General features: G+C 45.9%; 1 protein-coding gene across 6 annotated transcripts in view; it reads right to left on the bottom strand.

The window, feature by feature from the left end:
* Positions 1-8,053: 8,053 nt before the first annotated feature.
* The window catches only part of CSAD (cysteine sulfinic acid decarboxylase), a 23,270-nt gene continuing 14,687 nt past the window's right edge, over positions 8,054-16,636 (bottom strand). For all 6 annotated transcript variants that reach the window (XM_057701045.1, XM_057701042.1, XM_057701044.1 and 3 more), the window contains 13 exons: positions 16,358-16,484; positions 16,188-16,278; positions 15,734-15,840; positions 15,162-15,277; positions 14,615-14,694; positions 14,284-14,338; positions 11,204-11,320; positions 11,057-11,121; positions 10,689-10,770; positions 10,072-10,271; positions 9,876-9,927; positions 9,640-9,729; positions 8,054-8,747 (listed from right to left, as the gene is read on the bottom strand). In XM_057701045.1, coding sequence (XP_057557028.1) covers positions 8,574-8,747; positions 9,640-9,729; positions 9,876-9,927; positions 10,072-10,271; positions 10,689-10,770; positions 11,057-11,121; positions 11,204-11,320; positions 14,284-14,338; positions 14,615-14,694; positions 15,162-15,277; positions 15,734-15,840; positions 16,188-16,278; positions 16,358-16,484 — 1,356 coding nt within the window. In that variant the 3' untranslated portion in view covers positions 8,054-8,573. The remainder of the gene's footprint in view (positions 8,748-9,639; positions 9,730-9,875; positions 9,928-10,071; positions 10,272-10,688; positions 10,771-11,056; positions 11,122-11,203; positions 11,321-14,283; positions 14,339-14,614; positions 14,695-15,161; positions 15,278-15,733; positions 15,841-16,187; positions 16,279-16,357; positions 16,485-16,636) is intronic.

Here is a 16,636-nt window from a genome sequence, read left to right as displayed (position 1 = left end):
ACATCTCAGCATCTCATGCAGAGGTCACGGGTTCGATCCTAGCTCCAGGAAGATCCCACATGCCGCAGAGCAACTAAGCCCGTGTGCCAAAAAAAAAATAAAATAAAATAAAATAAAAGAACACAGGCTCAGTAGTTGTGGCACACGGGCTTAGTTGCTCCGTGGCATGTGGGATCTTCCTGGACCAGGGATCGAACCCGTGTTCCCTGCTTTCGCAGGTAGATTGTTAACCACTGTGCCACCAGGGAAGCCCAATATTTCATTTTTTGATATTGTAAATGGTACTGTCTTTTAATTTCAACTTCCAATAGTTTGTTGCTAATACATGGAAATGCAATTGATTTCTGCATTTTATATCTTGTGTCTTATCACCTTGCCAAACTAGTGCTGGTAGCATTTTTGTAGCTTCATCAGAATGTTCTACATAGATGATCATATCAACTGCAAATAAAGACAGTTCTACTTTTTCCTTTCCAATCATTATGTCTTTTATCTATTTTTCTTGCCTTATTGCCTGGGTAGAACCTCTAGTACAACTTTAAATAGAATGAGTGAGTGAGGACATCTTTGCCATATTCCTGATTTAGAGGGAAAGATATGTATATATATACATATATAAATGTGTGAGCTTTTTTTATCAGCTTTATTCAAATATAACTCACATACCATTCAATTTATCCACTTTAAAAGAGTACAAGTTAATAGTTTTAATACATTCACAGATTTATGCAACCATCACCAGAATTCATTAATTTTAGCACATTTTCATCACTGTCTCAAAAAACCTTGTTCCCATTCCCCTTAAACCCTCCAGCTTTGGGCAGCTGTTTTCTAAAGTGACTGCACCAGGTTACGACCCCACAAGAAGTGTATGAGTTTCCAATTTCTCCACATCCTCGCCAACTTGCTATTTCTCTTTTTAATTATAGCCATCTTAGTGGGTATGAAGTGGTGTCTTGTCATGGTTTTTATTTGCATTTCCCTGATAATTAATGATGTTGAGCATTTTTTCATGTGCTTATTGGCTATTTATATATCTTCTTTGGAGAAATGTCTATTCAGATCACTTGCACATTTTTTTAAATTAATTTATTAATTTGGTTGCACCAGGTCTTAGTTGCAGTAGGTGGGCTCCTTAACTGTGGCTCACAAGGTCTTTAGTTATGGCTTGCCTGCTTCTTAGTTGTGGCTTGCCTGCTTTTTAGTTGCGGTATGCATGTGGGATCTAGTTCCCTGACCAGGGATCAAACCTGGGACCCCTGCATTGGGAGCTCAGGGTCTTAACCACTGCGCCACCAGGGAAACCCCCCCCCCACCACCCACTCTTTAACTGGGTTATTTGTCTTGTATTATTGAGTTGTAAGAGCTCTTCATCTACTCTAGATATAAGTCCCTTATCAGATATATGATTTGCAAATATCTTCTTACATTCTTTAGGTTGTCTTTTTACCTCCTTGATGCACAAACTCTGAAGCACAAAAGTTTTAAATTTTGATGAGGTTCAATTTTTCTATTTTTTTTTTTTTTTGGTTGCTTGTGCTTTGGTGTCTTACATAAGAAGTCTTTGCCTAACCCAAGCTCACAAAGATTTACTCTTCTATTTTCTTCCCAGAGTTTTATAGTTTTAGCTCTTACATTTGGTTCTATGATCTATTATGAGTTAATTTTTGTGTATAATGTGACAAAGGGGTTCAACTTTGCATGTGGATATCCAGTTGTCCCGACATCATTTGTTGAAAAGACTATTCTTTCCTCTAATGAATTGTCTTGGCCTCCTTGTTGAGAATCAATTAAGTGTAAATGTGAGGGTTTATTTCTGGATTCTCCATCTATTCCATTGACCTCCATGTCTATCCTGTCTTGATTACTGTAGCTTGGTAGTAATCAAAGTTTCCATTGTAATCAAAGTTCCATTCAGGACACAGTACTGTCTCAGCATTGATGTGTGACAGTATGTAGCAGAAGGGAACAGCACCACAACACCTCCAGTTGACAGTGAAAACATTCATTTAAACCTCTGAACCAACTTTAAAATGTATGCAATTACAAGAAAAAGCTAAAAATACCATGTTACAAAGTAAGGAAATGTGCAAGCTCCTTATGTTGGCATCAGAGAATTTGCTAATAATGAACTTCAGGAATTTTTCAAAACTAGGCCATCAGACTACTGGATTTCTCTAACCTGTGGAAACTGGACCTCAAGAACCAAAAAAGTATCAGGCTAGAAAAGAAAGCACAGAATTATTGCATTTGGAGACCTCCCTGGTGGCACAGTGGTTAAGAATCCACCTGCCAGTGCAGGGGTCACAGGTTCAATCCCTGGTCCAGGAAGATCCCACATGCCATGGAGCAACTAAGCTCGTGAGCCACAAGCACTGAACCTGCTCTCTAGAGCCCTGGAGCTGCAGCTCCTGAAACCTGCATGCCTAGAACCCATGCTCAACAAGAGAAGCCACTGCAATGAGAAGCCCATGCACCACAACGAAGAGTAGCCCCCACTCACCACAACTAGAGAAAGCCCCGCTCGCAGCAACAAAGACCCAATGCAGCCAATAAATAAATGTTAAAAAAAAAAATAAGTAAAGAGATGGTGGCTTGTACAAACAGAAGATATTCCTCTTTAGAATGAAATATATCTTGGACTTCCCTGGTGGCGTAGTGGTTAAGAATCCGCCTGCCAATGCAGGGGACACGGGTTCCAGCCCTGCTCCAGGAAGATCCCACATGCTGTGGAGCAACTAAGCCCATGCGCCACAGCTACTGAGCCTGTGTGCCACAACTACTGAAGCCCGTGAGCCTAAAGCCTGTGCTCTGCAACAAGAGAAGCCACCGCAATGAGGAGCCCGTGCACCACAATGAAGAGTAGCCCCCTCACCCCACCCTGCTTGCCGCAACTAGGGAAAGCCCATGTGCTGCAACAAAGACCCAACACAGCCAATAAATAAACATATTTTTAAAAAAAAAGAATAAAATACATGTTCTGCTTAAGAGAGAGACACTTTTGTGACCTTGTCAAGAACCTAAGCTTTGCCCAGCCTCAGCTGCCTTATTTGTAAAATAATGGGTTTAAATGGGAAAATGAAATGAAAAGAGATGGTGATTTTCTTCAGGTCATTCAACCAGAACATGGCAAAGCTGGACCTATTAACAACATTTTATGACTTCCATTCCAAGTAAACCATGCTGCTATACCAGTTACTAGAGCATTAAAACAGAAAATGACTGGTAAGCATGGGTTCATATCTCATTGCACAGGTTCAAGTTTAAATAATGCCTTGCAGTACACGAGATTTGTAAGTTCTTCTGTGATAATGGCTTACCACTGAAGGTAGATTCAGTTTTTCTTAAATGCTACATTTGTAGGAGGTGAAAGGACTGACAAATGTATTGTCAAAGGGCATCTATCCATCTGATTGCAAAAGCAAAAATATCAATTGTAATATCTTTAGAAAATATTTATAACCAAAAATACAACTAAAGCACATAACACCAAAAAAAAAAAATCTACCAGAAGGCCAAGGTTGTACAGATGAGTACCTGTTCCGGCCTTTTAATTGCAAGACCAAAATTTCTATGAAACTTGGAATGCCAGTGCTAAACCAGGGTCTGTAAGAGCATTGCCATCGTCATACAAAACCCAATCTGCAAACTTAACATTTAAAAAAACTCTCTAAAAAAAGAGAGTATCCAACTCTGTACCTCACCTCCCACCTACCATCCTAAGTTATCAACCCATTTTCTCTGCTGCCCCTGCGCTAGCTCCCAGGGCAACAGCACTCCCCCCTTCAGAGCTCAGGCCCTTTGTTTCCCTTAGCACAGTTGTGAGGGGTTAGGAGATTCAGAAGGATGTTAGTTTAAGTTTTTAAAGTATATGAATCTATCCAATGCCAATGAACACATCTGGTGCCTACCTTGTGGTTTCTAAATGCCATTCTCCACTGAAAGGAATCAGGGCTCCTAGCTGATTGCTGGGCAGAGAAGGGACAAGATTTTTGCTATACCAGGAAGAAAGGCAGTGCTTTAAAAAAAAAAAAGTCATGTCTAAAGGACATGGGAGCCAGATTAAAGGGGCTCTCTACTGTCAAAACTGGGACAATTCAAGCATGAAAAATAAGTAAGGATAGAAATGGATTATAGGGACTTTCAGGTGGCACAGTGGTTAGGAATCCACCTGCTAATGCAGGGAATACGGGTTCAATCCCTGCCCCAGGAAGATACCACATACTGCAGAGCAACTAAGCCAGTGCGCCACAACTATTAAGCCTGTGTGACGCAACCACTGAAGCCCATGCACCTAGAGCCTGTGCTCCACAACAAGAGAAGCCACTGCAATAAGCCCGCACACCGCAATGAAGAGTAGCCCCCGCTCAACGCAACTAGGGAAAGCCCGTGTGCAGCAACGAAGACCCAATGCAGCCAATAAATAATTAATTAATTAATTTAAAAAAGAAATGGATTATAAGTTACTGAAGAAAACAAGGGTCCGAGACTTCCCTGGTGGTCCAGTGGTTAAGACTCCGTGCTCCCAATGCAGGGGGCCTGGGTTTGATCCCTGATTGGGGAACTCAGATCCCACATGCCGCAATCAGAGAAGCCCGCGCACCACAAGGAAGACCCAGTGCAGCCAAAATAATAATAATAATAACAATAAAAAGGTCCATATTGAAAAAATATATGACTAAATGAATAAAGAGAAGGGAGGGCTCTTCTTTATAGTCGAATGCCAAATTATATAAGCAGAGGGAATGTTGGAGTTAGAAAACCACCACTTGACAACCACTATGACAAAAGTTGGTTTGGCAAGAATCATGAGTGGATACTAAATCTGGATGGGGAAAATATGAAGAGCAATAGGATATTTGCAAAATCTCAAAATGTCTCCTCACAGATTATTAGTTGCAAAGGGCACAATAATAACCACGCCATGGAGAAACCAGACACCTCCTTAAGCACTTTTGACTTTGATCAAAGTTACACCACCAATAAGGAGCGGCCCTAATGATGTGCTTCTCTGAAAAGGACACATGTGACAAGTCATATTCCAGCTAAGAATGCTAACCTGAATCCAGCCGTAAGGAAGCATCAGGAGAAAACAAACTGATGAACATTCTATAATATAACTGGCCTGTATTCTTTCAAAATTTCAATGTTAATGACAAAGAAAGCCTGAGGAATGATTTTAGAATAAAGATGACAAAAAGACATGACATCAAAATTCAATACACAATCCTGGACTGCAATCTCGCAGTGGAAGGGGAAAATGCCATAAAGAGCATTGTTGGGACAATCAACTTTGGAACATAGACTTTTTAAAAAAATGAATGAATGAATGAATGAATGAATTTATTGGCTGCATTGGGTCTTCATTGCTGTGCGCAGGCTTTCTTTAGTTGCGGCAAGCAGGGGCACCTCTTCCGTGCAGTGTGTAGGTTTCTCATTGAGGTGGCTTCTCTTGTTGCCAAGCTCCGGCTCTAGGTGCACAGGCTTCAGTAGATGTGGCACATTGGGCTCAGTAGTTGTGGCGCACGGGCTTAGTTGCTCTGGGGCATGTGGGATCTTCCTGGATCAGGGCTCAAACCCGTGTCCCCTGCATCGGCAGGCATTCTTAACCACTGAACCACCGGCGAAGTCTCTGGAATATGGACTTTTGATGAAAGTATAGTGTCGATGTTAAATTTCCTGAATTTGATCATTATATCATGGTTAAGATAATATTCTTGTTCTTGGGAAATATGCACTACAAATACACTATTAAGAAATAGGCATATTGTTTATAACTGACTCTCAAATGGTTCTGAAAAAAATAGTACATACATAATGATAATTTGTCACAATGTGAAAATTGATAAATTCGGGTAGAGTATATAGAAATTCTTACAACTTTTCTATGTTTCAAATTATTTCAAAATGAAAAGATATTTTAAAGCTGTATAAACAGAAGAGAAATAGCCAACTGAGGAACTAGGGTGCATAAGAACAGTTTCAAGTACCCAAATTCTGACTTTACTGTAGCTTGCTCCCTTTCATCCACTCTCCTAAAAAGACTCTTAGCCGGACCTCAAGAGCTGCTGCATCCACGGTGCCCTCCCAGCTTTTAGCTTCCCAGCGCTTGGCCTACCCCCCGGTGAAGTCACCATTTTCCTTCCTCGGCCATGTGGAGGCTAGCCTCTTGAATACTCTGACCCTTTAAACAAAAACAAAAAACCCACTCAAACACTGTAATTCATGTTTCCTGTCCGACGGAAATACAGTTTCTTCAAGCCAAGAGCAGGATGGGTGACCGAACCTCCGCATGCCTTCATCTTTCCCGCAAGCAACAGATTCACAGCATATGGTTAATAAAATGGCCCTGACACCCACACACTATGAATTATGTACACCTGTCAACAGAAGCAGACTAGACCTACAGTTAAGAGCCAGAGGAAGACCGTCTGAATTTGGCTTTGACCCATCACTTAAAAGTTATGTGACTGAGAGTAAGTCAACTAGTACCTGGAGCTCATTAACCATTCATTCACTATTACCCACCTAGTAAGTACCAAAACTCTACTTTGGGAGGCAGTGATCCAAAATCTCTGCTCCCAGAGATTACATTCCAGTTGAGTGGGACCGGGGGGAGTGGGGTGTTGGGGGGCAGGGGAAGTAAGTAAATAAGTAAATAAAATATAGTGTATCCCAGGTGCTTACACATGCCATGGAGAAAAACAAGGCAGATGTAAAAATAGAGGGTGAAAATGCAATTTTAGATCACAAATTCAAGGAAGGCTTCACTAAGGCAGTGACATCGGAACAAAAATCTAAAGGCAACGAGGGAGTGAATCATGTAGACGGGTGAACACTGAGGCCAAAGGGGAGAGCAGGTGCAAAGGCCCTGGAGCAAGGACAGGCCTCATTTGAGGGATGACTGCTTCAATCTTAGGTAGGTTTTTGGAAGGCAGGAAGAGGAATTATACATAGCAGGAGCTCAGTAAATGTTGATGGCAGAGAAGAAGGAAGAGAGAGACCACCATATTGTATCCAGAGATTTTGAGGTTAAATTTTGGGAATGGAGGAAAAGAAGCAACAGTTTCATAAAGTTGGAGAAAAATAGGTGATTCAACTGATTTTATGTCCTGTCTTTCTAGCCTTCTCTTAAAAATACTTCTCAGATGGAGATGATTCAAGGAATTTGAAGATTTTATTTTTGTTTTTGCTTTCTGGCTTTGCTTTGAGCTGAAAAATAAGGATTTTTTTAGTATACTTTTACTATGTTTAAGAAATTTTTCAGATAAATAGAACTCTTTAAGATTGGGGCTTGGAACTCAAATTATTAGTACTCTTAAAACAAATTTATCATTTGGAAGAAATGAGATACCATTTATAACAAGAATAACAAGTTTATAGGGAAATTATTAGTAATTTATGAATAGAAAATCTTTTTTCCCCCAAATGGTCAAGAGAATTGGGTTTGAGATTTGGATGTTCTTTTACTATGGTTTGTACAGTCTGTATTTGCCTCTTCAAATAACTCTGGATGACTTTTACATGACCACGTTATTGTTTTCATAAATGGTATTTTTAGGAATTGGAAATAACAGAAAGTTCTGGTAGATTTGCCACTTGTCCTGAATAACTTGTGTACCTAAATGCCTCTTTCCCGAAAAGTGACTGAGCTGCAACATGAGCCCAGGATTTTCAGTGTTAAATGGGTGTTTTTATGTAAGACAGTAGCAATAACAGAAGACATACCAGTGGTTGGTTTCGATGCTGGGCATTTTTTTCCCCCCAACTTGGTTTCTGTTGTTTAAGTTACGAAGGGAACATTCTTACTTTTTTTGGTGTGTATGAAGATTTTTCAAGAGTGATAAGTGGACAAGGTTCTGGTCTCAAGATACAATCAGCGCCCATTTTATTTTCAGCATCATTAAAGTACAATTAACTTCAGAGCAACTTTACTTTGGTCTTTCCACTCCCACTCAAGATTTCTGGGAAGTTTTTTCTCTACTTTTAGCCTCTCTTATACCTTTATTTTTTTATAAATTTGCATTCTCCGCTATTTTGTTGAAAGATAACAAACTCCACAGTAAACCAAAATAATACAGCTGAAAATTTAACTTTATTATTTTCCTATTGAAAAGTAACAGATATTCATTATATCATAAAAGGGGGGAACACAAAAGGTACAAAGAACTTTCAAATTGCCTATAATCCCATCCCAGGGAAAACTATTAACATTTTGACATATTTCATCTCGTTAGTCTTTTCCTATGTATTTTTGAACACAGCTCAGATATTACCATATATAGCCTTACATCCAGCTTTTTCAACATAACATTATATTAAAATTATTTTTCTCATATATAGAAATCCTCTTTGTAAACATAATTTTAATGGCAGAGTAATATTCCATCATATGGATATACTATCATTTATTTAAACACTCTCTTAATGTCAAATGTTTAAAGTATAATTACTTCATAAAAATTAAGACAGCTTTGTTTCCTAGAGAGGCTGTTCTTGAGGACAGGGGAGGGGATATAGGGAGACGGTGGGAGTCAGTGGAGGGGTCCAGGCCAGCAGAGAGAAGGAGCGGCTCAGAGGTCCTGGCCCAGCTGTTCCAGTTCATTCAGCAGGAAGTCCATATCAGCCCACGTCAGCGCAGGGTTGGCCACCACCATGCGGAAGAAGTTGCCCTGGGTGCCATGGGGCTGGTAGCCAATCATCATGGAGCCCTTCCTCACCATGCGCTCCTTGAGGACTGGGGCCACCTGTGAGAGGAGTGGAGCGACCTTCCGGCTGCAGCCCGGGGTCGGGTGAGGGGGCAGGCTCCCCGACTTGCATCTCCCTCCACCTCGCCACCTTCCAGAGACAGCAGCTCACTGCCTGGATTCTGACCATGGCCCCAGGTTACCTTTGCCGCCACATCCAGCTCACCAGACCTTCTCTCCCTCCTGCACTCTCTCCCACCTCACCATGCTCCAAGTTATCACATGGGCCATTTTCTGATAAACCCTGACCTTTCTCTGAATCTCAACACTGCTTTTTCAGTCTAACTTCAGGCCTTCGTCATCTTTGATATCGTCTTCTCCCCTCTCTGAATTCCTATAACATTTTTGATCTGTGATCTAATATGTAATTTCCAAGATTGCCTTGAACATACTGGTTTCAAACAGGTAACGCTTGTTTTCTAAAATAATGACTCCTTAAGGGCAAGGACATTCTTGTCCTTTTGGATCATCTGCAGTACCTAGTACCGATCTACCCTCAGGGACCAGGACATACCTCCTAGCCTGATGGGGTTGCTCTGTCTCCAGCCATTAGTGAGCAAAACTTCCAAGATCTTTCTGCCTCACATCTCTGCCCTGGGCCTGAGCTCCCAGGAGAACGCCCCACACAACGGATCTATGTAATGCACACTGGTGACTTCTCCTGTAACGCCCCTCTCCGGCTTCTTCTTCCTTTCCAGAAGCATACCTTATCCCCCGCCCCAGGCTCACAGAAATGAGGACAAGCGGGTGTCGTCTTGCGGTTCAGCGTCCCCACACAGGAGCAAGAGACTAGCAAAGGGACCTGACGTGCCGCTCACAGCCAGCAGGGGGCGGAAACGCACCGGCTGCACTGGTTCCCTAACAGGTTAACCAGAGCAGGAAGAACGCCTACCTTAGCCAGCCTTTCAGGGTAATCCGGACTCCCCTTCTTCCCCCGCAGACTGGGGGGCACAAACCAGAAACACACGTTGACAAATTCAGGCTGGGAGGAATGAGGAAGAGGAAGGTGTGAGCTGAGGAAGGGGGACCGTTCCCCTCTCACCGCCTCGTCCCCCATCAGGGCTTTGCGTGTGGGACAGGCAGGGGGTGGGGGACCAGGAATGCAAAAGAGCACAAGGTGGGTCATACCTCCATGACCAGCTCAAACCCTTCCCGCTTCTTCAGTTCCTCCACCAGGTATCTGGGAACAGAGAGTGAGAAATCCTGGGTGGAGGAGGAAAGGCAGTTACAGAAACAGAAGCGAAGACGCAAGAGACAGTGCGAGCGGGAAAGGGGTGCAGGGATGGAGCCCCTGCAGGGGAAACGGGACCGCCCCCCCTCCTACCGGGCGAGGGCGAAGGCCTGGTCCACACGCCGCTCCAGCCCCTGCCCGCCCTGTGCTTTCCACATGAGCCACAGCTTCAGACAGTCCACACGACGGCCACACTGCACCACCTTGTCTCCAGTGTCCAGAGCCACATCGTAGAACTTGTCCTGCTGGAAGAGGTAGCTGGCCTGGGAGCCATGGCAGCGCTTGAGCAGGTTCTGAGGAGGGTGGGGAGATGGTCAGACCCACCCTCCCCACCAAGGTTTCCTCCAGGGTGGCACTGGGTGACTTCTCAGCTCAGTTCGCAAGTTTCTTTCCCTGGAACCAGGTGGCATTGATGGGGTGGCTGCCAGCTGACTGAAACCCTTTCTCTGGGTTTTCTTCCAACACTCAGAGTTCTTCCCAATGACCCAGGATCCTTCCGATTACAACTTAAGCTGGGAACTTTTTGCTCTGCACGAAGACAGGGGAGTGAGGGAGCCCACTACAGGGATGAGCGCGGTCACAGATATTCAGCTTCAGATGGGATGGTAAGGAGCACATGGTAAGACCAGGAGCTCCTCTCAGGTGGGACAGAAAAGAAGACAGAGGTCCAGGGTGCGAGGTGGGGCCAGGGCAGGGCAGGGCAGACCCACCGAGGTGTCCCGGAGAAGAAGAGCCGAGCACTGCAGGCCTGCGGAGAGGAGCTTGTGGGGATTCCAGGCCACAGAGTCAGCCCTGGTTGGGAGGCAGAGCAAAGTAGGGTCAGCTGGCTCCCCCTCAAGCTGCCCAACCAGAGCCCCACCTTTCTGGATGTCCAGTAAAAGGGGCTTCAGTCTCACCCTAGCCCAGAAGAAGAATTCCCAGGTCTGACGTCTGACCTCCCAGCCCCAACCAACCATCTCTCCAGTCTCCCTCCTACCAGCCTCCCTCCCCTACTCCCATCTGAGCTCCCTGGTCCAAGACTATTCTCTGGATCAAGGATTTGAAGGGTGAGATTCAGGGCGTAGGGGGCCGTGTGCACCTGTGGATCCCATTCAGGAGATGTCTATGTGTCTGTGACAGCAGGACACTCCCACCCCAGGCGGCCTGTGGAGCAGAAGGAGCAATGTGGGCCTTGACCATGGCCTCGACTCAGCCCACCCCATCCTCTGGTCCGAGTCCCACTCACATCCACGTGCAGCCATAGCCCATGACGCTGGCACACCTCCGCAATTGCCTCCAGGGGGTCAAAGGCCCCCAGCACAGTAGTGCCAGAGGTAGCACTGACCAGGAATGGCACAGCACCCTGTGGCAAAAATGCAGAGGGAGAAAGAGGCTGTGAAGTCATCTCAAGAGCTATCCAGAGCCTGGTGCTGAGACCCAGCTCTATAAACTCTTCGCGTGCTTGACCTGGGCCCTTGCAACCTGACAACGTGTTATTGTCCCCTTTAATTTGCAAGTGAGGACACTGAGATTCAGAGGTGTTAAGAAACTTGTCCCCAAGCTGAAACTCCAGAGATGGAATTCAAACCTAGGTCTGTCTGATGGTCTATGTCCAAAGCTCACACTGTTTCAAAACAGTTAAATGTCTTACTGGAAGATCAAAATGCTATTTTAAATATTCTAATAGTAGAAAAGTTTATGAGGAAATTGAATTAGTATTCAAAAAACTACTACAAAGAAAGGCACAGGCCCAGACAGCTTCACTGGTGAGTTCTACAAAACATTTAAAAAGAACTGATACCAGCTCTTCATAAACTTCCCAAAAAAAAAGAGAGGAGAACACTTCTGAATTCATCCCATGAAGTGAGTATTATCCTGATACCAAAATCATACAAAATAGCACAAGAAAACTACAGAATATATCTCTTCTAAATATAGACATAAAAATCCACAAAACACTAGCAAATCAAAATCAGCAACATATAAAAAGAATTACACACCATGACAAAGTGGGATTTGTGCCAAGAGTGCATGCTTGGTTTAACATCCAAAAATCAATTAATACATCCTATCAACAGAATAAAGAAAAAAAACCCCACATCTCAATGTGGTTTATTGACCATCTCAATAGACACAGAAAAAGATTTGACAAAATCCAACACTCCTTTATGATAAAAATACTCCAAAAACTAGGATTTGAAGGGGACTTACTCAACTTGACAAAGGGCAACTACAAAGATACCCACAGCTAACATCATACTCAATGGCGAAAGACCGAAAGCCCTCCCCCTAAGATCAGGAACAAGACAAGGATGTCCATTCTCCCCATTTCTATTCAATATTGTGCTGAGGTTCCAGCAGGGCAATTAGGTAAAAAAAATAAGCGGCATCCAGATTGGAAAGGAAAAAAGCAAAATCAGCTGTATTTACACATAACATGCTATTATACCTAAGGAATCCACTAAAAAAAACTACTAGAATTAATAAACAAGTTCAGCAAGTTTGCAGGGTACAAGATCAATATTCAAAAATCAGTTGTATTTCTACGCGTTGGCAGTGAACAGTCCAAAAATGGAATTAAGAAAACAATTTCATTTAAAGAACGTCGAAAAGAATAAAATACTTAGGAATAAATTCAACAAAAGAAGCACAAAATATATAATCTGAAAACTACAAAGCACTGTTGAAAGAAATCAAAGAAGACCTAAATAAACAGAGGCATTCCGTGTTCATGGATCTATATATTGAAACACATCCCTACCAAAACCCTAACTGGCTTCTTGGCAGAAATTGACAAGCTGATCCTAAAATGCAAATGGAAATTTAAGGGACCCAGAAAGCCAAAACCACCCTGAAAAAGGACAAAGTTGGAGGACTCACACATCCTGATTTCAAAATTTACTACAGAGCTAAATTAAGACAATGTGGTCTATAGGACAGACATGCAGATCAATGGAATAGACCAAGAATCCAGAAACAAATCCTCACACTTACACTCCATGGATTTTAACAAGGATGCCAAGACAATTCACTAGGAAAAGAAGTCTTCTCAAAAAACCATTTGCATGTGGAGATACACACATATTTTTTAAATTGATACTTAAATACACAGTTGAGGTATTTTCATGTTAACACATATTCCCATCTTATTTTTTTAAATGGCTACATACTACTCCAATAACAGTAACAACGATGGCAGCTAGTATTTACATACTGCTTCACTGCTCTAAGTGCTTTACACATAATTTATCTAAGCCTTACAACCCTATGTGATAAGGTCTATATTACGCTCGTTTTGCAAAGGAAGAAATAGACACAGACACACCATAATTTATCTATTGCTGGATATTTAAAATTTTAAAAAAATTTTACACTTCACTCCAGGGCACACAATGCTAAGCACTTATAATGATGACTTATAGAACAACCCTAGCATTAGGACTCAGAGTCAGCGGACAGATACATCTAAAAACGGTACAGACAGGACTTCCCTGGTGGCTCAGTGGTTAAGAATCTGCCTGCCATTGCAGGGGACACAGGTTTGAGCCCTGGTCCAGGAAGATCCCACACACCCCAGAGCAACTAAGCCCGTACGCCCACAACTACTGAGCCTGCGCTCTAGAGGCCACGAGCCGCAACTAATTGAGCCCTCAAGCCCTCGTGCCTCAAGCCCGTGCTCCCAAACAAGAGAAGCCACCGCACCAACAAGCCCAGTGCACCGCAACAAAGAGTAGCCCCCACTCGCCGCAACTACAGAAAGCCCGTGCACAGCAACAAAGACCCAACGCAGCCAATAAATTAATTAAATTAATTACAATAAAACGGGGTGCCAGTCTTTAAAACTAAATAAATAAAGATGGCACAGATAGTGCTGAAACAGCCTCCAAGATGGCTGCAGCAGCTCCCATGCCCCCAGCGCCGAGCGGCGTGCAGAGGCCCCCCCATCTCCCACCGCTCCAAGCCCGCACTGCTCACCACTGGCCTGCGCACCTTCCTGAGCTTCTCCCTGCACAGACCCTCCCAGCTCACAGAAACCTTCTGCGCGACACCTCAGGCCCCCAGCATCCTCCCTGCGGTGCCCCTTGGGGCTCCACTCAGTGACTCAGTCCTGCCCCCGCCCCCGCATCCAGTCCTGTGCGTGGGTCTCAGCAGGACGGCAGCGTCCTCGCTCCACAGGGATCACCTCAGCCCACCAGGGAAACGAAACGGGCACAGGGGTCAAGGGGAGGGGTGAGGGGAGCCTTGAGTCAAGACAGGCCAAAGAACCCTCTAAGAAAGGAACAGAGGGGTCTCGCTCCAGTGCCCCAGCGCCCCTCACTCACTCACCTCGGCCTCAGCCAGCCTGATCTGCCTCTCTAGATCCTCAGGGATCATTTTCCCTCTGGAAAAGAAAACTGAGTGGGTAGAGAAGTAATAGGTTCTCTAGGCGGCAGAACTGTCGAGAGCAGGGTAATGTGCAGTTAGCAATGCAGAGGCCACAATGTTGATTTTTCCCTAAGAGGGGTAAACAGATCCCAGGGGACAGGGCGGAGACTCTAGCAGGCACTGGTAGACAGGAGAGGCAACTCGGCGGGAAGAGAGCGGGGAGAGCCTCTGGCAACGAGAAGGCACACTGCGCCAGGCTGGGTCTGAGCCACACAGACAGAAGGACCTTCACCTCTCATCAGCCTTGACCATTCGGACACTGTCGGTGCCAAGTCCCAGAAAAGCAGCTCCTTTCTTGACGGAGTAATGACACTGCGGAGGAAGGCAGAGGGCGGAGAGGGAGGGGAGGAAAGAGACTGGTCACATAGATGAGACCCTGCAGACCAGGGCTTCTCAAACACTCACGTGCCTACGAACTACCAGTGTGTCTGGTTAAAATGCAGATTCACATCCAGTAGGTCTGGGCTGGGGCCAGAGCTTCTGCATTTCTAACAAGCTCCCAGGTGATACGGATGCCACTGGTCCATGGCCCACACGCTTAGCAGAAAGGGCGTGGACTGTGTATACTGCACTGGGTGCCCCTGTTACCCCCAGACAGAAGGCGAAGTGCACACAGGGGTGTTTACGCAGCCCCACGGGTGGGAGGGAACACATCCGCCTGGGGGCAGGCTGGCCTCGGAGGAGATGGGTCTGGCCAGGCAGAGGACCTGCCAGGTCTCAGACTCAGCTGGCTGGAGGTTACAGTCGGGAGCCCAGGGTAGGCCTGTGCCTCTTCCCACCTCCGCTGATGTGAAGAGGGCCAGGGGCGGCAGTGCCCGGAGGCCCCTCTGTTTGCAATCCGGGTAGCGCTGATAGCGGGCCAGGTTCACAGCATACATGTTGGAGATGGAGCCACCTGTCACAGGGAAGGGGTGGAGGCAAGAGGGGGGGACAGTGGGTCACAACTGGAGCTTGGCTCTCCTGATCCCTCCACCCAGAACTGATCAGAGCAGCATGAGCGACTGGCTACCAGGTCACGAGCTCTGGGACCTCGACAAATGGCACACCAGTAACCCGGAAGAGCGGGATCTGCAGATCCCTGACTGCCCCCTCCTTCTCCTGGACTGATCCCAGGATCCAGCGCCCAACCTCCCCCCCACCCCCCGCCAGGACGGCAGGCACCGATCCCACGGATTGCTTGGCAAACACGAGGATACAGGGGACTGGGCAGCTTCACTCTGGTTTAGCCTGAGCCCAGCTGGAGAAGAAACAAAGAAGAATCACCCTTCCCTGTCAGCTTAGAGCAAGAGAATGGTGGGGGACAAGGAACCCCTGAACAGGCCAAAGCAAGGTCCCCCTCCCGTTCACATACCAGGGCAGAAGACCCCGTCCCCAGAGCTCCAGCCCACCAGGGCCCGGAGTTTCTTCAGCACCTCTTCTTCCATGAGGACAAACACCGGGGCGATTTCGTACGTGTACCTGCCAGGAGAGGGAAGGATGAGGACGAGGACGGGAAAGAGACAGGGAGCGACTCTCAGAGGAGCAGGAGAGAGGAGGTGGAGAGAGTGAGGGAGAGGAGGGTCCAAAGAGAGGACTCAGTTGGTGACAAAGAACCAGGGAAGAAAAGAGGAAAAACACTGGAGACAGGAGGCATGAGAAAGCTTGGGAAAGGGAGCCCGAAGGCTAAGGGGAAAGACTCTGCCGGCAGAGATGCCCAGGAAAGATAGAGAGGGGCAAGCACCATTCTCCTGCCCTGCCCCCAGGGTGTGTCTCCCACAAACCCAAATCCTCTGCGGGATGGTGGGAGGGGCCCTGGGATGGCTCACTGGCTCGTGTTGAGGCTCTCGGTGACAATGCGCCCGGCCAGGGCGTGCGGATCCAACCCTGAGAAGAGCTGGTTGAAGAAACGAGGGTGACCTGGAGAAGGGGGACGGGCGCTCAGAGGGGAGCTGGGTGCGAATTCCAGACACACCTCCCGCCAGGACCCAGGACCCACAGGTCTTCACGCTGTAGTGCATCACAGCTCGGCACCGCGCCAGGATCTGCTCCTGCGACTCCCCCTCGCTCCGCAGCTCCAAATCCAGCAGCTGCTTCAGCTCCTCTGGCTCCTTCCACTCGCAGACCTAGAAGGAGAAGCAGGAGATTCTGGGGGCGCTGAGGCACCCTACTGACTGGCTGCCCAAACCACATCTCAACAGACACAGGACACCACCAACCTGCACTTAAAACAAGTGAGGAATATCTTTCAAGCAACACATGAACAAGGGGAAATAAA

This window comes from Hippopotamus amphibius, chromosome 12 (genome assembly GCF_030028045.1).
Source record: "Hippopotamus amphibius kiboko isolate mHipAmp2 chromosome 12, mHipAmp2.hap2, whole genome shotgun sequence".
NCBI classification, from domain to species: domain Eukaryota; kingdom Metazoa; phylum Chordata; class Mammalia; order Artiodactyla; family Hippopotamidae; genus Hippopotamus; species Hippopotamus amphibius.
The sequence above is the reverse complement of the archived record's forward strand: the minus strand, read 5'-3'. Positions and strand labels throughout refer to the sequence as shown.